This window comes from Pocillopora damicornis, chromosome 11 (genome assembly GCF_964200805.1).
Source record: "Pocillopora damicornis chromosome 11, jaPocDami1.2, whole genome shotgun sequence".
Taxonomy (NCBI): Eukaryota; Metazoa; Cnidaria; class Anthozoa; order Scleractinia; family Pocilloporidae; genus Pocillopora; species Pocillopora damicornis.
In genome coordinates this window covers 1,709,362-1,735,806 of record NC_142680.1, presented here as the reverse complement: position 1 = coordinate 1,735,806, position 26,445 = coordinate 1,709,362, and the positions used below count along the sequence as shown (strand labels likewise).

The window sequence follows — 26,445 nt, the reverse complement described above, 5'->3', positions numbered from 1 at the left end:
AACTAGCTCCAAATTCCTCACCCCACCCACACAAGATTCAAATTCCCCAACCCCCCAGGACAGAAATAAAACCCTTTTTAGCTCCACAAGAAACTGGAAATCTGCTTTATGCCAACCAACCTGATGACATAATAGCATTCTAAAACTAGGAGACATATCACTATATTTGTGGAGTGGTTGGTCACTAACATCCATAGAGGCTGGATCATTGAAAAAATTATCAAGTGATTTTAGACAAGTTCCCAGAGCTGATGTTTACCAATTCAATCCAAAGTAAATTACAAATCAGCAATGAGAAAGGTGTGGAAAAGTTACGAACAAGATCAAGAAACAGGAAACTGCAAATGTACTTAAAAACATAAAATGGGCACTGAATATACTTGAGAGAAAGCAACATCTGTGATCAAAAAACCTCCTCTCATCAAACCCTGAAAGTAATGTTACAAAGTGCATGATTACACAAGTAGATCGAACCAAAAAATATTTAAATATGTTCGCCTGACCCATTCAGTTAGTAGTGACAAAAGATTTTCTACATGGGCCCTTCCTAAATTCTGAGAGACACATGACAAGCAACACGGGTACTTTCTTTAGGCAGGAAGAGAGAGGACCCTGGAAATAAGGTTGGGTCTTCATTCCCATTAAGGGATCTGAACACAACCTTTAATCAGATGATTCATTCAAGACATTTTGGTTTGAAAGTAATCTAAGATATACGAGCCAGTGTAATTCAGAGATTTATCACCTCAAAAAGACACCGAGCAAAACCTTCAAAGATTGTCAAAAAAATTACCTTGTTGAGCGCCTCATAAAACACCTTAACATCTCTTTCCCGATTAGCTCAAGAATAAAGTTTGACTTTCAACATGGAATGTCCGTTGTGGAATTATTCCAAATTTTTCTAATTCCAAGTGCAGACAAGCAAAGTTTGAGACACAACCCAGAAGTTTATTAACTCTAACACCTACTTCAGGAGTGAGTTGCTGATTATGGAAAATAAATCCATATTTTAAATTAACGAGTTATCCTCCACAAATGTCTTCATGGTATGTTAAATTGAATTTGAAATAATAAGATGTTTCATTCGAGACATTTTGGATTTGAAAGTAATCTAAGATATACGAGCCAGTGTAATTCAGAGATTTATCACCTCAAAAAGACACTGAGCAAAACCTTCAAAGATTATCAAAAAAATTACCTTGTAGAGCACCTCATAAAACATCTTAACATCTCTTTCCTGATTAGCTCAAGAATAAAGTTTAACTTTCCACATGGAACGTCCGTTTTGGAATTATTCCAAATTTTTCTAATTCCAAGCGCAGACAAGCAAAGTTTGAGACACAACCCAGAAGTTTATTTACTCTAACACCTACTTCAGGAGTGAGTTGTTGATTATGCAAAATAAATCCATATTTTAAATTAACGAGTTATCCTCCACAAATGTCTTCATGGTAAGTTAAATTGAATTTGAAACACATTCCTCATGCGTGGATTATTAAGCATTTCAACTGAACGCAATTCCACAATCCTAAAATTAAAGTGTTCTACATACCACGGATAATCCATCATTTATTCGGCCAAGTGGACCGAAAACGTACACAATTCACGGTACCTAATTGAATGGACTTCTTAGGAAGAAGAAGTAATTTTGGGTTGACGAAGAAGAAGAGCTTGACGCGAGATTACGGCCGACGCAAACGCTTCAAACTCAGCACGTTTGTGAGGCGTCGCGAACGCTAAGAATCCGAGATTTCAAATTTGCATGTTTCTCACGATGAATAGGGTAAAGGACAACCTACACGTTTGGAGATATCGAGAGGATCTTTATATCTGAAAGTGACATCGAACAGTCCCTAAAACGTACAAAAATCGTACTTCCACAATCGAATACCTTTGATCACTGAAGCACTTGTAAACTGTTGCTGATTATTGCCACTGGTTTCCGCTGCTAAAAGCCTCTAATAGGAATGACCACAACTTCGCCGGTGAACCAATCAATCAAAGACATGATTACGAGCTAAAGAAATTTTGAACTCAACCCATGATTGACACAAACGCTCACTCGCTGGGAAGTTTGCTCAGTCAAAGGTAAACTTTCCGCATTGATTAGGACGGAATATATCGCTTTGGGTGTGGGTCTGTAATTCTAAATTACGTTGGTCACATGATTATAATTTATTAGCAATGCCGCTGACAGTGGACAACAAGACGGTGAATTTGAAACGTCTTCTGGGGGTTAAAGGGGTACAATACTGGAATGTAGTTAAATGATAACCTATAAATGCCGACAGTCATTTGAGAATATTACATCAAAATGAAACAGACAGTTTATCATTATTATAGAGAATTACTCATGGAATTGAGAGTAATAATTTGATTATCTGCTATACTGCATGTCTCATCTCGTACATCTTTGTTTCTGAAATATGTAGGAAGCTGGCTACTAGAAAAAGTCTTTCCCTAAGAAACTGTTAAAACTTCAGGATTTTTGGCAGCATAAACATCAAACTGAATTCTGGTAGTTCTACAGATGGCTTCTTTCTGGGCTCTTGAAATACAAATGTCATTGTTGATTCTTAATGAAGTGAAATCTTTTTCTTATATAATAAATCCTTTATAATACAAATTAAGCTGTTGCTGAAAGGTGGTACATTTATTTCTCATTTATACCCTTTTATATCTCTGATAACCTTTCTAACTGATGTTTTAAGTAAAGTTTCATTAAAAAATTTGACATAAACATATTGCCATTTCATTACTAACATCAAAGGTTGACTAACTGTAAAATCTTGAAATAACTTTGGTAGAATATGGCTTTTTAATTTTAAACTTATCATTAAACAGATCTGCATGTGGCAGAATTCATACTTTATATGCACAAAATTCTTGAATTAAATTTTATTCAAGTAATACCAAAAAATGCAGAAATACACATTCAAATAAATTTGTAACATACTAAATAAGAAATTATTGAAAAAAAACTCCCTCTCTTTCTTCCAAAAAGTGTTGCTGGCAAACAATCTTCTTTCTCATTTGTGATCAAAATATTTTGCTGGAAGAAAGAACAGACTCAGCGGAGACTTTTTTCCAAGCAACTTGCATGGAACGTCAGACTAAATTATGGTAAGACCTGACCATAAAAAAAAAAAAAAAACTTATCGGTCACCAAATCAAGTTTGATTCATGTCCACATGAAATAAGGATGGAATGGGTTAACCATAAAAAATCTCAAATTCAGGTTCATTTATACTAAAAGGTGTTGAAAATAAAATGTTCCTTTCCCCTCCCCCCCCCCTTTTTCAGGAAAAAAATACTCCAATCTACCTGGAAATCCTGATGGCAAAAATCATGTAAAAATTACATTAAGTATAGAGTAATCTAAGGTTCCTTCAAGGATATAGAATGCCTTCCATTGGTTAAATCAGTATCCCATTCGCCCACTCATAGATTAGCTTGTTGTGTTAACAATTACAAATTACAAGCTTAGCTTTTAATTTATATTTGTTAGCACAACAAACTAAGCTATGAGCAGTTCTATAAGTGTAGCTCTTAAGAAGTTAAATGTTTAAAAAGATTTTATAACATCCAACCTCTATTTGTAAACATACTTAAGATCTACATTCACAGGCTTGAAGAGCTATTCTGATTTGTCTCTTTGTATTAAAAAGATTAAATAATTTATTAATAATAAATGAGCATCTAAAGCCTCAAGATACTCTGAAGAGATCAGTTTGGGAACAAGAAGAAGCCTGCAAAGTTAAAATATGATTTCATCAAATTATCCTTACATGGTTACAGCTGCAGTCCTAATTACTACAAAATGACACAGTATTACATAACTATAGAAGCTTTTCATAAGCAAAGATATCATGATTTTGTTATCACAAATGCCATCAACATACTAAAATGTGCTCACACTTTTTATCACATATCATACCCACTTGTCTAACATCATGTCATGATCACAACATACACAGAGTTGTTTGTGAGCAAGCTTGCAAACAATATTTCCTATGCTCAGACAGGAAAAGGAAAGGGGTTTTCATGTCAAGAAGCTAAGGCTTTGAATGCACCTCCAAGATGACTTAGATCTTTAACTTCTACCCTTACATTTAAGATAGCATTAGCTGAAAAGTGAATGGGGTCAGAATCCTAAAGGGGATGATGCCTATGACCCAGATTTTTTTTAAAATTCTTTCCCGTTCTATGTTATACTGTTTCATTCCCAACATCTCATTAGCAACTCTCCTTACTGTCTATCATACAATTCCTTTGATGCTGGTTCAGAGAATTTATTATTGGATCAACTAATGAGCCCCTAATTGATTTTCTGGCATTATTCTCAACACTTGTCTGCTTAATATTGTATCCATATTATAGGAAGAAATTATATCTTAGTCATGGTATCCAGTCAAGTCGCCAGTGGTTCAACTTGCCAATGCCAACTTGCCAATGAAAAGAGACAGTATTTGCATACAGAGGGTTGTGCTCTTCAAATAATTAGCTGGACACACTAAATCTCAAAATCCAGGGTGCATATAGCTCTGAAAAAGCTTTCACTGACAATGACAAAGTTAAGTGGCTCAAATACATTTCACTCATCTGTGACACCTGGACTCTGTTAAGGCACAACCCCCTGACAAAAGAGTTTGATATCCTACCAACCTGTTCTGTGACCAACAGCAAGGCTCTTTCAAACATCTGGTTACCATATAAGGAGGTCATGGCCATAAAAAGAAACAGACCATCAAGGACAGGTGTGGGGATCAGTGTGAGAGGAATGGGTAACATCAACAGTAATAATGCAATGAGAGAGCTTGAGAGAAACCCAGTCAGTCTTGTCTCTCTAACTTTGACAATATTGCAAAAGAAAAAATAAACATTTTATACTGACAATCCTCAATCCTTATTTCATTATCGTTATTTTTAAACAATCAAATAGCCTCCTTCACTAAGGAAAAGCAATTCCTTAGGAAAATAGTGAACTTTTCAAAGCAATTTCTTAAGAAAATAAATTTAAAGGCAAATACAGTCAACTGGCCTTTTGAATTTCTGAATGGAGCTGCAATTCAAAATAACTATTTGTAGTCAATTTACTCTCCACACCTATTTTACATTTCATGCCATGGTACATTAGTGCATTATCATAATTTAAGTCAAATTCCATTGATACAACTTTTCTGATTTTGCAGACAACAATTTCATGCACCATCCAAAGGCTTTAAAGGGTTTACTTATCCCTCTGCTCACAGTTAGTAGAGGTCATCTGACTAGTTGAGATGCTTAACAGATGTTTTTACTAACTAAGGCTACTTTTCAGTTTTTGGACAGTACTATGATTGATGTTCAATAGCATTCCAATCAATTTGAACTGACCTACATTAATTCCCTATCTGTTCAATATTCTGAGTGTAAGATTAGGGAGCTCTCTACCTAAGCTGGTCACTGTAGAGAGAATTCTTGAACTCTACACTGGAAGATATCAAACTCACATTTCAAACACGCCAGAGGGGAAGGGAGGGATGATCAGTGATTCCCAACAGAGTACAAAGGGGTAATGAAGAGAGTTGACTGCCAGTTGATTGCCAATGATGGGGGGCCTGGGGTGACAGAAGGAGAGGGGAAATGTTAAGAATACTACAGAGCCCTATGGGGTGGGGGGGGGGGGGGGGAAATCAGGTAAATTTTAATGTGACACAACTAAAATCTTCTAACTGCCCAAGAGATAAATAATGGCCAGTACTCAACCAATCAATCTGATAAAATGCTGTTTGTCAGTCAGCATATCATATTATTATGTTCTCAGACAATCAAATATTAGTAAGTATGTCCATTACCTACCAGAAGGCACTTGCGGGTTTGCATTACCTACCAGAAGGCACTTGCGGGTTTGATTCGTTAACCAATGAGTATCAACATAAAACAACAACTCTGGGTTCACGCTGACCCTCCAGCCACCGAAAACGTGGAGTAAAATCACCAAGTTAACCCCTCCGGCAAGAAAACATTTATTCATCCAGAACTTCCGAAAAAGTAGAGAAAAATACAAACTAACCATTTAAAACACATTTTGGAACGGTCCGCCATGTTGCACGTGAGGAATGGATTACTGCAAGGGGTGCTGGGAGGAAAATACTCTCCTCTCCATGGGTAGGGTCAGTAGCACTGAGAAGAGCGATAGGAGGTACAGATCACTGTTAATGAAAGTCGTTTTTCTTGGCGATTTTTGCAAGACCAGGAGACTATCAATGGGCTTCTGAGAAGACCTTGGATTTTTATCATGGTTAAGAAGGGGGAGGGGAGGGGGGGGGGGGAAGGAAAGGGAAGGGAAAGAGATATCATCTTCTTTAATTTCATACCTAAGCCTTCCCCAGTGCACCCGGATACGTAGACCCCCAGCCCCCCTCCTCCAAACCCGTGAAGTCTAGGGTCAGAGCAAATATGAATTGAATAAAGAGAACAGAAATTTGCCTGCAGAAAAGGAGCAATAAGGGATGACAGAAATGAAACTAGTATGAGTTGAAAAATGTGCACACAAACCAGAAAGAGGTGATATTCCTTTCAAACAGTTTAATGTTCTTTAACACTCATTGACAGCATTGAACTACTGCAAGGCTTTGGAATTTCATCCATTGCATGAAATCAATAAATATATGATTCTATATTAAAATTCTAATTTCTAATTAGTAAGTTCTGATGCTCCATGAAAATTTTATCTCAAGTTATACACCCACAAAGTGACTCAACTGTTAACCTTTTCTTAAAAATGCCTTTTCTATTGTCCATCATTAAAAAAAACTAAATAATAGACTGATAGAATAATGTCTGATTGTTATTACATCAATTCATACAAAAAAATTTTAGTGAGACAACTGTAATTGTTGTCCATTAAATTATATGGCTCTATTGTAAGAATTTTTGATTCAGTTCCAGTTCTTGTTCTTGTGCTTGTTTCACTGTAGGAGGGTCCAGTGGATTGGATGCTCTGATTGACATAATTACATCAATAATTAATAAAACTGAAATAGTAACAATAATCAGAAAATTGCTTTGAAACAGGTTTAATTGTTGTTTTTTTTAATCCTAGCCAACCATATTTCAGGCACGAAAAAAAAAAGTGAGAAATTAAAAAAAACAAGGAGGTGAAGGAAATCCCCAAATAGGGCTTTGGCAGCTAGTATGCTCTGCACCTAGCATGCTCCAAGATCTCAGAGAAAATTCTCCCTACATCTCACCACACATTTCATGATCGGTTAAAGCAGAGAATTTCTGCTTTCAGTCTGGAGCTCACAATTTAATTTACTGTCAGCAACCACCTCTTTAACTTTCTAAACAATAGGAGGAGAATTTACATATTGATCAATGTGGTCAGTGAAAGGTTAAAACATACCTCAGATCAAGATGGTGAGCTCCACCTCTGACCAGAAGTGCCACCAGTGTTGGTGAGACATCTTCTAACACCTAAAATATAATCAATTCATTTTAAATCCAACAACCATTTATGATTCCATCGGTAATAGTAGCAACAAGAGCCCTTCAAATACCACTAACTTACCCCACCAGGTCTCCATGGATCCAGGTCACCATTTGAAAAAATAAGGTTAGAAGATGAAGATATATCTGAAAGTCAATGAATACAAGAACATGTTTTTTATTCTTGCCCTACAAAGGACTTCTCTGACCATAAAACTAGAATGAGGAAGGTTTCACAGTGACTTAAACACTAACTGAGAAACTTGCAAAACTGTGGTCACTGAAATAAGTGTGAAATACTATTGTATCAAGAAAAATTAACCCATCAGGCATGAGAAATTTTCAACATAGACAGGGATGCTAGTTTTAGGATTTGCTTTTAACTCCTAATCTCATCTGATTGGTCTTAGTACAAATTATATTATGGACTTTTTCCAGGTGTTCTAGTTTTGACAAAAATTCTGTATCACTTTAAATCAAATACTGGTATTGCTGCCATTCAAAAAGGAAAACGTGTGGATCTATGAAAATGGGACTTGAAACAATAGTTTAAGCCAATGCTTAGCATGATAGACTCTACATCAAAAGGTCTAAATCAATCAAGCTCAGCTCAGCATCATAATCACATGCTGTGCACAACAATTGATTCACACTCTTTCCTACCAGGAGTGCTTTTGGGTGGCAGTTGAGCTTACAAAGGAAATCATGTCAGGGAGAGTCCACAGCAATCATCTAAAATCCCATCCAGATGAAGTGGCAAAGGGAATGGTCAATTCTTACCCTGTTTTTGGTGCCTGCCTTAATAAAATTCTTCCTTTTCAATCTAACAAGTTCTCTTAATATGTATTTCAATGTCTTAAGGAAACCAACCTTTTCCACAGAACTGTATGGGTGCCCAGTTAGGTTGAGGTACCACACCCCATTTTTTCTGGCAGTATGTGGATATCATTTCTGGAGTCCATGGCAGAGGTGGAAACATGTCTGTCTTGTTGTTAGAACCAGCTGGTAGAGAAAGCTCAGCACATGCAAACCTGAAAAGACAAAATATAAATCTTATTTTGACAAATTAAAAAAAAAAAAATCCTTGAATAGTTCAGTGGACTTAAGTCTAAGCTTGAATTATTTGTGCCATTTGTTTCCTGAGCCTTAGCAGGCAAGAAAGGTTCATTCTTTATAGAAAGTGATTCAAGAAGGAAACTTTAAATGGAGTAATCTCTTAAAAAATCTGGTGAGGTCCATGTCATTTCAGCTCATAAGCCAGTCATCATGAGCCAGTCATCATGAGCCAGTCATCCTTTACACGCATATCCAATTATCTCATTGGCATGAAGTGTTAAGCAGTATTGTACATCTCCACTTGCTGTGATGCTTGTCCGTTACAGGGTTACCCCTCCAGCATTTCATCTGGTTTCCCAGAAAGTACCCTTGCACCCTTGGACAGAAAGAAATCCTGAGAGGATGATCCAAAGTGTCTTACACAACACAGTGATTTCATCAGAGTTTGAACTGGGAGCTTTAGAGATGGAGCACAGCACACATAATACTTAGCCAATGATCCTAACTAGTTCCTATATCCCATGGAAACCATGGTTAACCCTTTACACCCTAACATCATTATGCATATTCTCCATACTGTTCTCTATAAATTTCCTAGGTTCTAACAAGGAGAATTTGTAAAACCATCAAGAGCTTTGTAATAGTTACTGATCATTTCCTTTATTCTTCTACCTTAAACATTTGATTCAAGGGATTGATTGTAAAGAGAAATTAGAACTGTGGACAGGCAGGATATGCAACCCAATACCTGATAGTCCCATGCAAGGCTGTCTGGACCCAGGCCACACCCAGTAGGGTCTGCACATTCAATGTTCTCTGTATCTGGATCAAGACAAGTCAGTGTACCATTAGTGCCATTGTAGACTAATACTGTGACCTCAGCCAGACCTTCAACTTGAATGATGCACTTGCCATCATTTTACATGCCAAGTTCACAGGATGCCCAGGAAGTGGAGCCAGGAAGTCTGTTGGGTAAGGATAATCACCCATGGCTAGGGTTGTGAAAGAATTGCAAATCCAGCCTAACATGTGAGGGATCTAAAATGAAAACAAAAAATAAATAATGGGTGAAACAATATATAGATGAGGGTCAAAAGGGAAGACATACAGCAAGAGTAAGGGAGACAGTTGAGTACCAGTAGTAATAATAATTATAATAATACTTATGTTAAAGTAAATAATAATAATGAAAATCATAATGATGACAACACTACTACTACTACTACTACTTCCACTACTATTACTAATAATAATAATAATAATAATATACAGTAACAATAATGACAATACTGGAATTCAGCAAAGGCACATCTACAAGGAGGCCCTACATTCTATGTTTTTCAGGTCAAATTTTCTATAAAAATCAAGCACAAACTCGAGTAGCATGTGACACCATGTCAAGGGATATAAGGAGGAAATGAAAGGGTAACTAGGTGAGAGAGGGAGGGAAACAATAAGTAAAAGAGAGGAGAATTTATTTAAAAATCAAGAGCTTTATAAGTAGGTGATCATTTCCTTGATTTCCATGACCTTAATGTTTGATTCAGGGATGATATAATTGTAAGGAGAAATTAGAAGCTGATCACTCTTAGGGGTTAAAGGGTTAAGGAAAAGAGGATGACACAGTAATGAGGCAATTTCCTCCTGCAATAATGCGGCACACTCACCCCTCACAAGGGAGTATTACCTGTTCCCCAGTCCCCTGACTAATACCAACATTTCATATCTCCAACTTGAATGCAGCAAAAGATGTTAACCCTTCATTTTCAAGATTTGATGAGCATTTCTCCCTTTAAGTTCCTACCCATTTTCTTCTAAATTGTTCAGAGAATTTCACATTAGGATAGCACAAATTTTATATAATCTATTTTCTGGTTTTTGAAATTGTACATTAGATTTTGAGGGTTCAGCAACTCCATGGATTTCCTACAGCTAACTCTGATTCATTTTACCTTCTGCACCTTGATTTTTCAGCATCTCAATCGTTTCAAAAGCTGTAATAACATAACCTGGACAATTGGCATCCGCATTTAAAAAGTCCTTGCAAATAAATGACATAATTATATCAATTGATGCATTTACTTTTTAAAATAAACTATAAACATAGAAACAAAAGTCTCGCCATGTTGCAATAATTTGGCAATTATTGTTGATAGTTTTTCTTTCACTGATATCATTAAAAACAAATAGATATTTTACATATCATCCAATAGGAGCAATAATGTTTAGAACTGAATCAAATAACAACTTGTTTTTTCATTGTCTTCAATTACATTTCTGGGAAAGGAGAAAAATTACTCTGACTCCCTCAAACCTTTCACTATTGACAAATCCTGATCTTTAACTCCCAGATCTCATTATTAATTCTCCTTACTATTTGCTATACAATTCTTATGATGTTACTTTGGAGAATTTCTTATTGGATCAACTAATAATCTCCTCTTTGATATTTTCTTCAGTCTTATCACTTGTCTATTTGATATTGTAAGAAGACATTTTGTTTTGGTCACTCGTAGGAGTTAAATGTTCAGAGAGGACAACTAGTTATCAACCTGAACAAGACAAAAAGATGAAAAAGTTGAATCGTCAAATAGAAAAAAAATTTAACATTACCTCTGTCACTGCAGTGAAGAAAAACTCTCTTTCACTTCCACAGAAAGTGGTAAAGAGGAGCACTGGAAGTGTATCGTCAACATGAGTTTCAACCAAGCACATGACACTCACTGGATACCTGAGTGCGTGTAACAAGACATTTAGTAAATGGCAGTAACTATTACACCTTTCTTTCTAAAAGACGAGTCAATTAAGATAGGAAGGTCTTTCTCAAAGTCTCTCCTCTAACTGAATTGTACAGCCACTTGGCCATGAAAGGTCTGGGTACTAGACTAGGCATTTCCTATTTTATCAAATCAGCAAAATGAGGTGAAGTATGCTTAGCACACATAGCCTGGGTTTTTTTTTCTCTGATACTGATTACCACTGTGCTATCAAATAAATGAAGTATCGGTTGAATTTTTCTTACTTTTCAATCATAGAAAATTTACTAAAGTTAATGAAAAAAAAAGTATAAGCAGTCCAATCCTTTTTTCTTCCTTTTTCCAGGCTTTGTAGTTAAGCATTTTGATTTTGACAGATATCTACAATCCAATAAGAATGGTTGAACCCATATTTGGGAGAGCTCAACAGTATTTGTCACAAAGAAGAGGCTTGCATAAAGTTCCTTCTTTCAAGAAATGTGGTTTAATTACAACTTACATGGCAAGGTTAAAAGAGAACATACCAACAAGATTCCCTTCCCTGCCACTTGTTCAAGCCATTTCAATCTTTCATTGCAATGTCTCCTTGCAAAGGAAACCACTGATTTCAAGAGCTACGGGGTGAACCATATAGCCACACTTGGAGACCACATTGGTGCCACAGATTAGGTAGAGGTTGAAGCCCTTAAGTCTGAGTGAGAACACCTCAAGTTTGTTGCACAGGATTCCCAAAGCCAGGGAATACTCCAACTGAGTGGTTGCTAACCAAGATATGCAGCATTTCATCATTCAAAGTAATGTTTCCAAACCTGGTGAAGTTGTCTGTAGCCCAGAGCCTGTCTGTGACTAATGCCTGGCCAGAAAGAGGCGCAAACAATTTGAAGTGGATAAAGACAAGGCTTCGAAATTCATTGAAAGATGACATGCTTGACTCCTTGTTACAAGTTTCCGTCAATGGGCCCCTGTATCAAAAGCAAAAGATGTAATAGAACAAGCAGTTAAACTCAGTTGCCAATTATCAATTCACACCCGCCAATGCAGAATTCCGCAAAAATGACAACTTGTCAACTTTGAGACAAGGCAAAACCACTTGACACTTAACACCATGTTCTTCACTAATTTCATAACAATGTCTAATAATTGTTTTTGCCCTATTTTATTTTCATTACTTTTTGATTGAGAGAGTTAAAAGAATGAGCCTCAGAGTGCAGGAAAATGCATTTCTGAGGGTCTAATTTTTAAAAATTTTCTGGGGGAGCATGCCCCCAGACCCCCCTATGGGCTCAGGCCCTACGGGCCTTCATTCACACCCATTGGCCATATATAGACCTTGGGTTTTACAGCTGCTTCTTACACCTGACTGAGCTCTCTCCACTAATTTATCAAAGTGGAATCAACTACTTACACTGATCTACCAAATGTCTTTATGCTAAAATACTTTCACAATTTTCATTTCCTTCACCAAAGATATTTACTTCAAGGCTAATTGCAGTTGATGACATGTTTGTTACCAAAGCATCAACCAGTCCACGTACCCAGTCTTCATACAAGTTATTCCAGTTACTGAGTCTAAGGTTCAGGGTAACAACCGATGTGTTCTTTACCAGACCATCAGCCAGAACACGTGTCCACTCTCCTCCCATTTCACTGTAATTGTTGACTGTAAGGCTCAGCGTAGTCAATGACGTGTTTTTCCCCAAACCATCACCCAGACCACCTGTCAAATCTTCTCCCATGTAACTGTAATTGTTGACTGTAAGGCTCAGCGTAGTCAATGACGTGTTTTTCCCCAAACCATCACCCAGACCACCTGTCAAATCTTCTCCCATGTAACTGTAATTGTTGACTGTAAGGCTCAGCGTAGTCAATGACGTGTTTTTCCCCAAACCATCACCCAGACCACCTGTCAAATCTTCTCCCATGTAACTGTAATTGTTGACTGTAAGGCTCAGCGTAGTCAATGACGTGTTTTTCCCCAAACCATCACCCAGACCACCTATCAAATCTGCCCCCATGTAACTGTAATTGTTGACTGTAAGGCTCAGCATAGTCAATGACGTGTTTTTCCCCAAACCATCACCCAGACCACCTGTCAAATCTCCTCTCATGTAACTGTAATTGTTGACTGTAAGGCTCAGCGTAGTCAATGACGTGTTTTTCCCCAAACCATCACCCAGACCAAGTATCCACTCTTCTCTCATTTCACTGTAATTGTTGACTGCAAGGCTCAGCGTAGTCAATGACGTGTTTTTCCCCAAACCATCACCCAGACCAAGTGTCCACTCTTCTCCCATGTAACAGTAATTGTTGACTGTAAGGCTCAGCGTAGTCAATGACGTGTTTTTCCCCAAACCATCACCCAGACCACCTGTCAAATCTCCTCTCATGTAACTGTAATTGTTGACTGTGAGGCTCAGCGTAGTCAATGACGTGTTTTTCCCCAAACCATCACCCAGACCAAGTGTCCACTCTTCTCTCATTTCACTGTAATTGTTGACTGTAAGGCTCAGCGTAGTCAATGACGTGTTTTTCCCCAAAGCATCACCCAGACCACCTGTCAAATCTCCTCTCATTTCACTGTCATTGTTGACTGTAAGGCTCAGTGTAGTCAATGACGTGTTTTTCCCCAAACCATCACCCAGAGCATCTATGTTTTCAAGTAAGTAAATGTTATTGAATACAAGGTTCAATGTAGTTACACACTCATTTTTTGCCAAACCCTCAAAGAGGTTGCATTTCCAGTCTTCACTGATGCTTCCAGGGTTGTTTATGCTCACATTAAGCTTTGTTACACAACTATCCTTAACTTTGGCAAATACCAGTGTAATTGGTGAAGAATCATCTGTAGATAAACAAACCTCTCTGCAAATCTTGTTGCCTGAATTAAAGGAATGAACATTAAATGCAAAAAAATATATCTGGTCGCTCGATAGCCTTTGAAGAGTTTTCTTTCCGTCTTCCATCACCTCCCCCCGAATGTCAATACTCAAGTAAGACAGGGTGTCAAGTTTGTTAAAATGCCTAAAAAGACAGTCAGCAACGCTATCAGTTATTCTTCCGTTCATATTCAAATTGACACATGAAGCCAATGAAGCTATGAGGAGTTTACATAGATCAGTTGCTCCACTGCAATCTAACTCTCCCCAAATGTTGACAGTTACTGAATGTAGTTTTGAAGCTGAAATGTTTTCTTTCAGGACAGGGCAAAGGAAAGCTACCTGTGAATTTCCAACCATGCCAGTAATATCTGGATACACTGTAAAGGATGTGGTTGACTTTATTGCAGACTGTAGAGTCCCACAAATATTTGCCCAATTTGTAGGAAGCTCACCAAACACTTTTAATTGCAGAGACTCCAAAGACCTGTTTCCTAAAAAGCCTTCTTTTAACAAACTCAAACCACTGTGGCTAAGTTTTCCACAAAAAATTAGTGCAAGGGACTTCAGAGAAGAATTTGCCACAAGCCCTTCACTAACAGAAGTAGCTAATGAATCATGCATTTTTCCACCAACAGCAAGGCTTTGAGATGTAAGTGATCTGTTCAATAAAATCTTTCTGAAAAGTTCTGCTTCAGTTTCCATCCATGGACCAAAAGTCTTGAGTACAATGGAAGTCAGTGGTGTATATGCAGATAGTCCCTTGTCAAGTATGGCAACATAATCCTCTAAAATCTTACAAGGCAGTTGGAAAGTTACGGTCGTCAAGGTCTTATTTGCAGCCAAGCTGTCACTGATAGCAACAACTTCTACTGAGGAAATATTGGAACAAGTAACCTCAAGAGTATAGGAGTATGCAGTTGAGTCCACTCTGAGTAATCTACACAAAAGAGTTGCAATCTCCTCTATCATAAACCTAACGGAAAAGGAAAGCGTTTGTAGACTTGTGTTGAATGCCACGAAATCTGCTAGTAGGTCATAATTTACATTGGCCTGAACATTGTCAAAAACACTTCTTATTGCTAGATGAACAGGAAGCTGTAACTGCGAAGAACTTGTGCAGGCATTCAAAATAATGAACCACTCTGTTGTACATTTTGCATCTGATAAGTCAATAGTTATGGTCTGTGGAAACGGAATAAAGGAACAAAGAGCCATTCCCACTTGTTCATAATTTCTACTCTCACTGAAACATTCATGAAAGAAAGTGGCCTCTTCCCCAGAGCACTTGCACCAGTCCCAGTTTTCATCCTTTAGCTTCTTACCAATCTGTTCAAAAAGAACACCAGCTTCCCCACCCAGAATACCTGACATAAAGACAAACACTTGTCTGTACCTCTCTACCAAATCCCCGTAAAAGTTCAACTCAGAAAAATCAACCATTTGTTTCAATAGCATATGTGCTAGATAAAATGCAGCCAGATACTCTTGAAATGTCTTGTGAAAGAAGAAATACTCATGCTGTGGGTTAATCTTCCTTAAGCTGGCTTCCTTGAACACAAGACCGAGTTTGCGAGCTGCAAGACTCTCATGTGTAGTTTCAAATTCTACTAACTCTTCTTCAAGAAACGAAAATCGATCTTCTTCCAAGGATCTCCAAGCTAACTCTCCAAGAACTAGCAAACTATCTTCAAAGTGTCTCATTAGAGCTTTGTCACCAGCAGGGGTCTCCAGATTATGCCTGCCACAATATCTCTGTAAAATGCAACAAACAATTATCTGGTAAAGTTCAGTGCGATAAGATGGCAGTTCTCCCTCATGGTCCTCAAACACAATGCAAAGGAGTGACAAATTCAGTGGATTGTTCCATAGTGCATCAAGGAAAGTGTTTGTTTGAATTTCTGTGATGAGCCTCTCTCCATTCGACACATTCTCAGGACCTGTATTCTTGAAATGCTTCCTTACGTAATTAAAAGCATCTTCACTTGTAAAGCCTTCAATTTGTAGCAGCATATCAAAGTTCACCTTTTTCCGCACAACAATTCCTCTTTCCTGGCGCGAAGTGGCTAAGACATAGCAAAATGGAAAAATCCTTTTTTGAAGCAATTTATCCACACACTCTTCTGACATCTTAGGTAGCTCATCAAGACCATCCAAAATTATTAAAACTTTTTCTTGGTAATGGAAATCTTCAATATAATCAATAAGCTCTTTCTTGATAGCTTCTGCATTCTTCTTACTTTCAGGTAAAAGTTGTGTATCAATGGCCTCTATTATGTCTCCATGGATATCGCGGCATTTGAGCAGTAAAACTACTTCAAATTGAGGAAAGGAATCAACCTTTGAAGTTGCCTTAGTAGCCCAATCATGGGCAATTTTAAGACAAAAAGTTGTCTTGCCTATTCCAGGGCTCCCTTCTACAAGCACAATGATGTCATCTCCATTTTTAAAAATTTCAGACATGTTCACTTCAGTGTTTTCTAGTTGAAAATCTCGTTTTCTTCTTTGCAAAATTTTCAATCTTGTGTAGACATCTTCCAAAGGCAACTGAATGGTGTTATCCCAGAAGAGTGGTTTCAACTGAGATCGTCTCTTGTACTCATTTTTAAGAAGTCGGCAAATGAAAGCAAGGCAGTCACCTAAAACCAAAGAAGAAATTTCTTTCAACAACTCTTACCTAAAACATGTCAAGACCTTGTATGTTTGAAAATTCAAAAGAACATTTAAACTTCCAAGAATCAAGAGTAAGGCTTCACCATGTATGAGAATGATATTCTCCATGATATGATTTTTTTTAACCATTTAAAAAATCAGATTTAAGAATCCTTCCCAGGAGACTCTGAGAAGGACTTTATGACATGAGAGCACTCCAGTGAGGAGATAAGCAAACAATTTGAACTCAAGAGTAACAGTTGACCATGTAAACTGATTGCCCATGTGATTATTAGCTGTTTTACAGAATATAACCTACAGGTGGAAATACTTGTCTGTGCTAAATCAGTTTGAATTTGTTTATCAGTTATTCCTATGAATTGTAAAAATAAGAGTGTGCAGATGATCTCGTAATGTTCTTGTGACAGTCAAAGGGATTGAAAAACAAACAGAGTTAGATCTGGTGGGAAAACCTGAGCCCTATTTGAGCTAATGATTTCCACTTAGCAACTCCTGGTACAGGATGCTTACTATAATTGCGATGAACCACTGATTATTGATCACAGAAATAGTAGTAAGCTAAGCCTGAGGCAAATAGTTGTTTTAGCATAATTTCTTAGCTGCTTTCAAATTTCATTGTAATAATTAATTCATGTAAATAAAGAAAGCATGGAACATATTTTGATGCAATTGTGATGATTACTCATACCAAGATATACAGGCAGTTTTAGCAGATTTATTTAATTCAATCAGCAAAAACTTCACAGCTTTTGTGCTCTTCAAAATTAAATTTTCTTCTGTCACATTTATCACTTCCTTGAAAACATTAAAAAATGCAGGGTGGCCGTTTTGAAATTTAGCTATTATCCCCTTGCAATCTGAGCATGCATATCTCTACAATCAGCAGAATGATTTACCAAGAAGAAGTGAAAATAAAGCTAAGAAAAAAAAATTCAGGCTTGAACAGGAGCTGAACCCTTGACTGCTGTGATTCCAGTGCAGTGCTTTACCAACTGAGCAAACATTAACCAGCTGGCTAACAAGCCAACTCATGTTTACTTCTTTTGTGTTTACTACATACATGTGATGGTTGCCGTGCAGTTTTCCATTCTTAAACAGGATTAAGATAATGATGGCAGCTGAAACGTCTTTAAAAAGTTTCCTCATAAATCTGAGTTTTACTACATATTCAAATATTTACAGAAGAGTTAACTCCAATTTTGCATTTAGGTAATGAAATTTAGAAATCAAGCAATTTGTCTACCTTTGTCTACCTTTGTGTAACCGTCTACAAGAATTTTTCAACAAAAATAGTCTGATGGTCAAAACTGGATATGCCAATAAGGTAAACTTGATGTCTCATTTAACTGAACAGACAGATAAATCTACACAGAGGGGAAAACAAGAAGATCGTCTCCAAAAATGCCTGTAAAGTACCAACCAATATTAACACTTTTGCTTTCATGAGCTACAAATGATGGAAGGAATTTGGATTGAATTATTCACCTCATGCCCTCACAATTTACCTTCATAGTAGTCATGATTAGTCAACTCTTTCCTGAGTTGCTTGCAAGGCTGATCTGCACTGACAGATGCTAGTCTCTTATCCCTCCCTGGTGTAGTTGCCCTAGATTCTGATAAACATACATGCACCAAAATAAATTAACAACGATTACCAACAGTATGCAGTGGCAAGTAGATCATATTTGATTGGCTTTGTAGTAGTGAAGGAACCACATATATCATTAGAATATACTGAATTTCTTAATATGTAAAAGAAGTTCTCATAGACTTAATAAATTCAAAATTTGATATTGGTAAAATCAGGTAAGATCCTTATGTCATAACTTTTCAAATCATATTCTGTAATAAGTTCCTTTCTCTTACTTGAAATAACTCTTTGTTTGAAGAAAAAAGTTGTTACCAATGGCAAATGCAACTACTGTAATCTACATTTCATTAAAAAAAAAAACATTAAAAAAAACAAAAACAAAACAGGACCAGAGAAGAAAGAAAAAGTTCTCTAGAGTAAATATCACAAGACCTGAAATGGGTCAGCAAAACAAACAGCACATGTAAAAGCTACAGAGGTAGATAAATCAAAACAGTCAGTTCTGCAAGCTTTTATGAAATGGTAATTCATGTATACATGTACAGCCTGTAGCTGTATAGGAGTTAAACACACTTGTAGAATGCACTCAGTTATTATATTTAAAATATCTTGTTGGCAAAATTCACAGATAGACCAATTTTTAAATGTGTTATGTTCTTAGCTTTACCTTGTAAGGGCTGAAGGCTGAAATAGTGTACTTCATGGACATGTCCCAGTACAAGATGCTTACTTTGGTCAAATGGACAATCTGGCTTGATAATTACCTCACTATAGCCTGGAAGACTACTAATCACATGAATGGCTATTTGATAACAATTTGCTGCAGCCCAGAGAATCACATGATCACCCCAAGTGCCATCTTGTTCCATGCCTGTTAAGTAACCACCCCACGTTGTGTGTCTATCAACAAAGTGAAACAGATCTGTTCCATCCACCTTTAAGAGAAAGTCCAACAAGATAACATGTAATATTAATAGTAATAGAGCAACTAGTAATGACTCAGTATGGTAATATTTTCATATAATAAGTATTAAAGCATTACCTTCAAAAGCATTCACAGATGAATAAAAGACTCTTTAGTAGCTAGGCTCAATAATCCTTAATAGTACTCCCTGTATACGTCAGATTGAGTAATTTTTACAACTAATGTCATGATATCTAATCTTTAAAATTCTAATAGCAAAAAAGGACTAATTTAAGTGAATGATTATAAACAAGTTCATCGGCATTATACTTGCCACAGTTGTTCTAAAATAACATAGCAATTAGTTAAAACAAGAAAGAAAGACATTGTAATGATACAAAGACAAGTTGTCCTTTTAATTGTATCAACTTCAACTTTATGTATCACACATGTACACTGATTTTTTTTCATGATCAAAGCCTTGAAAATGTTCTAATATTAATTGTTCACATTTAACTTGAAGTATCTGTCCTAGACATTACATGTACTTTACCACATATACTGACCTGTTTTGGGTGCTCTCTTAGATACTGAACTAAGGACCGCCTCAATTCAAAATGATGGATCTTTACTCCTTTGACAGTCTCCAGTTGCTCTGACAAGGCATAGAACATACAATTCCCTGACCCTTGATTGTCAGAAATTTTATAGCCCTTTTCTGAAGCAATCTTCTTCAAGTTTGAGAGTGGGTCTGTGTTGCTGCTGTTCTTATATCTACTGACATTCTGTTGCCACTGTTGAAGGTCACGAATGACTTGTTCATTCCCACCTAAAAGAAAAACAACTTAATGATCATTATTTTATTCTTATACATGTACATGACAGGTTGCTGACAAAATCATGACATATGGTGCAAGAGTAAAACAGAAAGAACTACACAGGTTGAGAACTGAGTATTTGGGAACAGAGGGAACAACAGTTTTCAAAGCTTAAGATGTTTTCAAGAACTTGTTGCAAAATGATTGTGTGACAACAAAGGTATACTGAGTAAGGTCAACAACAAGAGGATTTTAATGAAGGGGGTAAGTTTCTAAAGCAACTTTGGTGCTGCATTGAAAGAAGAGTATAACAGGGTAATTAAGTATTATCAACTGAGTTGATAACGTAAAATGGCCTCTGTAAAGGCTTTTAAAGTTGACATTTTGTACAGGTTTCCCTGTTTTGAGTATCATTCACACAAAAGACTTGGCATGGAATTCTGACCCTGTTATACTTATCCTTCATTTTTTTCCTTTTAATCTAAAAAAAGGTCAATCTAAATTAAGACACCAACCAAGTTGACCATGCTTGTTCAATGTTCAACAGTAGCTGCTTTACATGTATGTCTTGAGTAAAATAACTACAGAAAGTATTTCCCATGCAAATGCACTTTACCAAGTACATATTTCAAAACTCTGAAACACTGTTCCTAACCTTGTGGGTAAGATTATTACATAACAATTAAGTTCAACTTTCCAGAGTATTTACTATTTTAAACTAATTGTTTGATTCAGGTCTATAAAAAATTCTAGTAACCATAGGTCCAAGCTGACCCAAGGCTGATTCAACTTTTTACCAGTATACCTGGTTTATCAGTTATTAGACAAGTTAAGGCTGTAACATTTAAATTAAAGTAAATTTACCAAAGACAAGGTTCCTCATCTTTATCACAAGACTCTTACAAGGCTCCTCCCAGCTATACTTCTTCGAGTACTCTTCACGTAGCAATCTTGACTCTGAAAGTCGCACTTCTCTCTCTTTCTGACGGACACACTTGATTTCTTTGGCCCAGTCTTTAGAATCTTCAGAGTCTACAACACTCTGAGAGCCTAATGGCACTTTCCTCAGAGCTTCTCCAAGTCCTGAATTATCACTGACAAGTACAGGCAGACCAGCAGATAACGCCTCCAGAGCTGTTATTCCAAAACCTTCCGTTCTGGATGGCATTATTGCAAGATCCACTTCACAGAATAAGTTTGCCAGCACTTCTCTGCTATCATCAAAGCTGCGAACAATAAGCTGATTACGTTTAATGCCATGGTGGAGCAACTTTTCTGCCACAATATCTCCTTTTCCTCCAGCTGTGCAGACAAATTTGAGTTTGTAGGATTCATCTTTCAACTCAGCAATTGCTTTGGCAGCTATATCGTACCCTTTGACATTGAAATCTTCACAGCTGTCACCACTTCCAATTACCAGAATACAGAATGTTCTTCTCTCTTCTGTGGCTTGCTCTACTTCCAAAAATTCAGAGAAAATGCTTGGAGTAAGGTCAAAAATATTTTCCTGTTGTTTAACTGGATAAAGGTGACGCCTGTAAGCTTCTGCCAGCTTGGGTCCAATAGTGATAACTTGATCAGCCATTTTACAGAGTTGGATTTCTGTTTTTTGCATTTTTTCACCTTCTGAAATGATTTTGTACATTCCATCTTCTTCAGGAGCAGAATGAACAACTTGGATCCACTTGCAACAACTGTAAATTGGATTTCTCTTGATGAGTGCAATTGGTTGGCCAAAATGAACTCCATGACCAATGACACAGTCCATTGTATGGTTTATTGGAGGAGATGACAGGCAAAGAACTGGCTCTAAACCAGGAACTCCACCTGCTTCAATGAGCTTCACATTGTGACCTTTAGCACTGCTCCTGTCCTCTCTGCTGCAATTTGGAAGCAAGACACTAACATCCACACTGGGGTGTTTAGCTAACTGGATGGCCAGCTCTCGGTTGATAGTTGACAAGTCCCCATCAGTTGATGATCTCCACTCACTACTTAGCAAAGTGACTTTCAGTGTCCTACTTTCCTGGTCTTCCTGTGATTTAGAGGCTACACTAGGAATGGTGGAATCCTACAACAACAAAACAAGAATGGTATTGACAATAAGCTGTAAAACAAGAATAAATCACAATCATAATCGATGTCCACTCAATATGTCAAGTCAATTCTTTTGTAAACTTGCAGTTGAGTTTTATCCTATGCCAAAAAGTCAGATACATGTAGATTGAGACAAATTTAAACCAGGAAAATTTTAAGTTGCTTTGAAGATCTACACTATCACTGTCACTGATAACAAACATTACAGTTATAAGGAAATTGAAAATTCTCCTAATTTCAAAGCAAGTTGAAGAGGATCTTCCTCTTCAACTCACTTTGAAATTGGTACATGTAGTTTCATTAAAGACATTTAGGTGAAAAAATAAGAGGGTAAATGAATGTTTTTGTCAAAATCAAAGGTTGGTATTTGTAACAGATTTAGATTCCTCTTACTACCTTTTGTAGCCTTGACATCACAGGAAGCTTTTAACTTTGAAAAATTATGCTGGAAAAAAAAAAACAATATGAAATGTGAATTTACTGAGTCTATTTAAAAAGCTTTCTATTTCCTCTTGGAATGTTGTTGAGACCACTTATTAGGGCAGTACCAAAGGCTAACTTGACCTTTTTGGGAAGCCTTCATTTTCTCATATCATTGTTTAAGTTGCCTCTTTGCAAAATGTGAAGATTGGAAAACGGCCCATTTTCAAAATGAGAAGTTTTGTTTCCAAGGACAAATCTTGCAGCAAATAAAGATAAGATCCTGGTCTAATGATGTTTGCTGTTCGCGAGGTATTTCCTTTAGATGACATTTCTGATATGTCCATTTCCTAAGTAACAATGTGATGATGAAAAACAAAGTGCTATCTTATCATGGATTGAACTCAGGAAAGAGCTCTACAGTAGCTGACTACTTACACTTTCCAAGCAACAAAAACACAAATACATTTTTTTTAACCTTTTATTCTAAGAATTTTGATGAAATCTCCAATTTTGGAAACACATCCCAACCATAGGCAAGTGGTTAGATTATGAGTAAAATGATATATTTCATGTGACAATTTCAAGTCATTCCAACAAATCTGTCAGTAAATAGTTCTTCAATGATTTGAGACAAAATTCACTGAATGTAGTGTTCGATACCACCTTAATTTGGTTGTGAAAATGTACCTCAAAGTAGGCACTGTACAATGAATTATTTCCTCTAAAAAAAAAGACAATCAAGAACAATTTAAATGAAATCAGAACATACCAATTGCAAGTCATCTGACCACCACCTTCTTCATACATCCTAAACAGATAAAGGAAGTAAAAGAATGAATGTTTAAATACATCACCTATTCTGCATTTGGAAAGGCATGTTATAAAAATCAGAGATTGTGGAAAGAGAGTTATTTATGTTTATGATAAGAAAAAAATATCAAGATTTTCAATGAAATAAATTTCTTTTTGACCTGTGGATGAAATTCAATTGCAGAAATGATCCTTAAAGGTACTACCTTGTAATTTGCAGAGATCAGGATTCTACTGAAGCCATTAAAAGACAACTCCCTAATATATTTTTGAAATCCAAAACATAGTTTATTGTAGTTTAAACTTTTTTCAAGTCTAACAATTATGAATCATGATTGAAATGTTGGATCCGTGAATAATTTTGAAAACCCAAAAATGCTTTGCGATCCAATAATTTTTGTCATGAAATCCAAAAAATGTTTAAAATTGAAGTTTAATCATTTCCTGCAGAATATACTCTGAATGAACTTGAGTTCTCCTTTAAAACTTCAACTGACTGAGCCTTCTTTTCAAAGTCCTCAGTGATGCTTTAATCAATTTAAAGTTTCAACATCCCTCCCAACCCCCTGACAACTCCTCAAGCATTTGTACTTTTGAAAACTTCATACTTTTAAACACCTTCATACTAAAAAATAAAACACGTCTATTTTGCTGGAAAGACTTGACAGTTCTGATTCAAATTCCTCACCCCATCCAGGCAAGATTCAAATTCCCCAACCCTCCCAGGGGAGAAAAAGAAACATTTTTGGCCTGTTATGGCTCAATAAGAAACTAGGAATCTGCTTTATACCAACCAACCTGATGACATAATAGCGTTCTAAAACTAGGAGACATATCTCTATATTTGTGGAGTGGTTGGACACTAACATCCATAAAGGCTGGATCATTTAAAAAAGTTATTAAGTGATTTCAGAAATGTGAAAGGTGTGAAAAAATTACTAATAAAAAAGATTGAGAAAATGAGAACTGCAAATGCACTTAAAAACATAAAATGGACAATGAATATGTTTGAGATAAAGGAACATCCGTAATCAATGTCATGAAAAACCTTCTCTCATCAAACCCAAAAATAATGTTACAAAGTGCATGATTACATGTGTTAATTGAGCTAAAATATATTTACATGTTTGCCTTATCCATTGAGTTAGTAGTGAAAAAAGATTTTTTCACATGAGCCCTTCCTAAATTCTGAGTGACACATGAACAGCAACCAGGGTACTTTCTGAACCCTTTACACCCAAACATCATTATGCATGTTCTCCATACTGTTCTCTATACATTTCCTAAGGTGCTAACAAGGAGAATTTATTTAAAAATCAAGAGTGTCTTTGGATGGTGGTCATTTTCTTTATTCTCATGACCTCAATGCGTGATTCAGGGGTGATATTGTAAGGAGAATTTAGATGCTAGTCACCCTTAGGGGTTCAAGGGTTAAGGCAGGAAGAGAGAAAGGACCCTAGGAACAAGGTTGGGTCTTTCATTCCTGTAAAGGGATCTGATCACGATTTTTGGTATGATGTTTTATTCAAAATATTTTGGTTTGAAAATAAAATCTAAGAAATGTGAGCCAGTGTAAGTCAGATATTAATCAGCTAAAAAAAACACTGAGTAAAACCCTCAAAGATTGTGAAAAAGTTACCTTGTCAAGCACCTGAGAAACATATTAAAAAACAAGTTATTTCTGTAGAGGTTTAGCTCAAGAGTACAATTTAACTTTGAACATGGACATCTGTTCTGGAATTGTTCCAAATATTTCTAATTTTACACTGAGACAATCACAGTTTGTGACACAACCCAGAAATTTATTCACTCTGCCTTCTACTTTAGGAGTGAGCTGCTGATTATGGAAAATAAATTCATATTTTAAATGAACAGATCATCCTCCACAAATGTTAGCGTATGTGTGGCTGTACCCTCCCCCTCAAAGTGAAACAGCACAAGCAAGGGAACAGGAGGGAAGCAAAAGAGGGTTCCCTTGCTTCCATTTCGCCTTGGCGGGGGAAGGGTACAGCAACACAAATGTCTTCATTGAGATGCAAATTTAAACTTGAAACACATTTCTCATGCGTGGATTACTAAGCATTTCAATTGAACGAAATTCCACAATCCTAAAATTAAAGTGTTTCACATACAATGGCTAATCCGTCAGTTATTCGGACAAGTGGACCGAAAACGTACACAATTTCATGATACCATCTCCCTTATAACACCTCACAGTTGTAAAGACATGCAATGCAACGAAAGTACGAACAATGCAAATCCAGAGACGAAACGCACATTTTTTTACGCACACCTTTCAAACATTAACTTAGGAAAGTTTAACAAAATTCCCTAATTGAATGGGCTTCTTCGGAAGAAGTAACCTTGAATTAGCAAAGAAGAAGAGCTTTATGCCAGTTAAATTTCCAGTCGGCGCAAACGTTGCAACCTCAGCACATTTGAAAGGCCTCACGAACGCTGGAATCTGATATTTCAAATTTGTATGTTTTCTCACGATAAATTGCTTGAGAACAACCTACACATTTGAAGATACCAAAGGTATCTTTACATCTGGAAGTGGCATCGAACAGGTCCTGAAACGTAAAAAAATTATAATTCCTCAATCGAATACCTTTGATAAATGACGCGCATGTAAACTGTTGCTGATTATTGCCATTGGCTATCACTGCTAAAAGCCTCTAAAAGAGATGACCACAACTTCTCCGGTGAACCAATCCCTTGAAGACATGATTACGAGCTGAAGAAATATTGAACTCAACCCATGATTGACGCAAACGCTCCCTGGCAAGAAGTCAACTCAGTCAAAGATAACCTTTCGGCATTAATTCTGAGAGAAAGTATTGTTATGGGCGTGCGTAGTTCTAAATTACTTTGGTCACATGATGCGGGCAGCTGCCTAACAACGTCTTCTGGGGGTTAGAGGAGTACGAGTTTTGTAACAAGCTAACCTCCAGATTGCGTGACTTTG

The 26,445-nt window shown here is 36.7% G+C and overlaps 2 protein-coding genes across 6 annotated transcripts; both read right to left on the bottom strand.

Annotated features, from left to right (window-relative positions):
- Positions 1-6,555: 6,555 nt before the first annotated feature.
- Positions 6,556-12,207, bottom strand: LOC149037023 (dipeptidyl peptidase 2-like). 5 transcript variants are annotated; one of them, XM_089188321.1, is made up of 6 exons: positions 11,143-11,241; positions 9,278-9,567; positions 8,344-8,905; positions 7,556-7,620; positions 7,391-7,461; positions 6,556-6,985 (listed from the first exon to the last, which is right to left on the bottom strand). In XM_089188321.1, exons 3-6 carry the CDS (start codon positions 8,450-8,452, stop codon positions 6,904-6,906), a joined length of 327 nt encoding a protein of 108 aa, XP_089044447.1. In that variant the 5' UTR covers positions 8,453-8,905; positions 9,278-9,567; positions 11,143-11,241; the 3' UTR covers positions 6,556-6,903. The 5 variants fall into 5 exon arrangements, 2 of the variants coding, with proteins under 2 accessions (XP_089044447.1, XP_089044446.1); XM_089188320.1 differs by having other exon boundaries at positions 8,344-8,504; XR_016181332.1 differs by lacking the exons at positions 6,556-6,985; positions 7,391-7,461; positions 7,556-7,620 and adding exons at positions 10,482-10,569; positions 11,785-12,207 and having other exon boundaries at positions 8,344-8,504; positions 11,143-11,260.
- LOC149037022 (uncharacterized) lies at positions 12,107-26,329 on the bottom strand. The gene is made up of 9 exons (XM_089188381.1): positions 26,089-26,329; positions 23,437-23,475; positions 22,641-22,689; positions 21,012-22,218; positions 19,896-20,158; positions 19,093-19,360; positions 18,340-18,447; positions 12,691-16,800; positions 12,107-12,247 (listed from the first exon to the last, which is right to left on the bottom strand). The coding sequence occupies exons 3-8, from the start codon at positions 22,656-22,658 to the stop codon at positions 12,710-12,712; spliced, it is 5,955 nt and encodes a 1,984-aa protein (XP_089044507.1). The 5' UTR covers positions 22,659-22,689; positions 23,437-23,475; positions 26,089-26,329; the 3' UTR covers positions 12,107-12,247; positions 12,691-12,709.
- Positions 26,330-26,445: the final 116 nt, after the last annotated feature.

What these genes read in the sequence shown, in the direction of transcription:
- LOC149037023 (XM_089188321.1), bottom strand. Translation starts at nt 8,452, where the DNA reads ATGTTTCCACCTCTGCCATGGACTCCAGAAATGATATCCACATACTGC. An exon ending in CATACAGTTCTGTGGAAAAG is followed by an intron (nt 7,621 to 8,343) that starts GTTGGTTTCCTT and finishes ATTGACTTTCAG; the next exon opens with ATATATCTTCATCTTCTAAC. An exon ending in ATCCATGGAGACCTGGTGGG is followed by an intron (nt 7,462 to 7,555) that starts GTAAGTTAGTGG and finishes ATTATATTTTAG; the next exon opens with GTGTTAGAAGATGTCTCACC.
- LOC149037022 (XM_089188381.1), bottom strand. An exon ending in GATGAGGAACCTTGTCTTTG is followed by an intron (nt 20,159 to 21,011) that starts GTAAATTTACTT and finishes TTTTTCTTTTAG; the next exon opens with GTGGGAATGAACAAGTCATT. An exon ending in TAATCATGACTACTATGAAG is followed by an intron (nt 16,801 to 18,339) that starts GTAAATTGTGAG and finishes CTTTGGTTTTAG; the next exon opens with GTGACTGCCTTGCTTTCATT.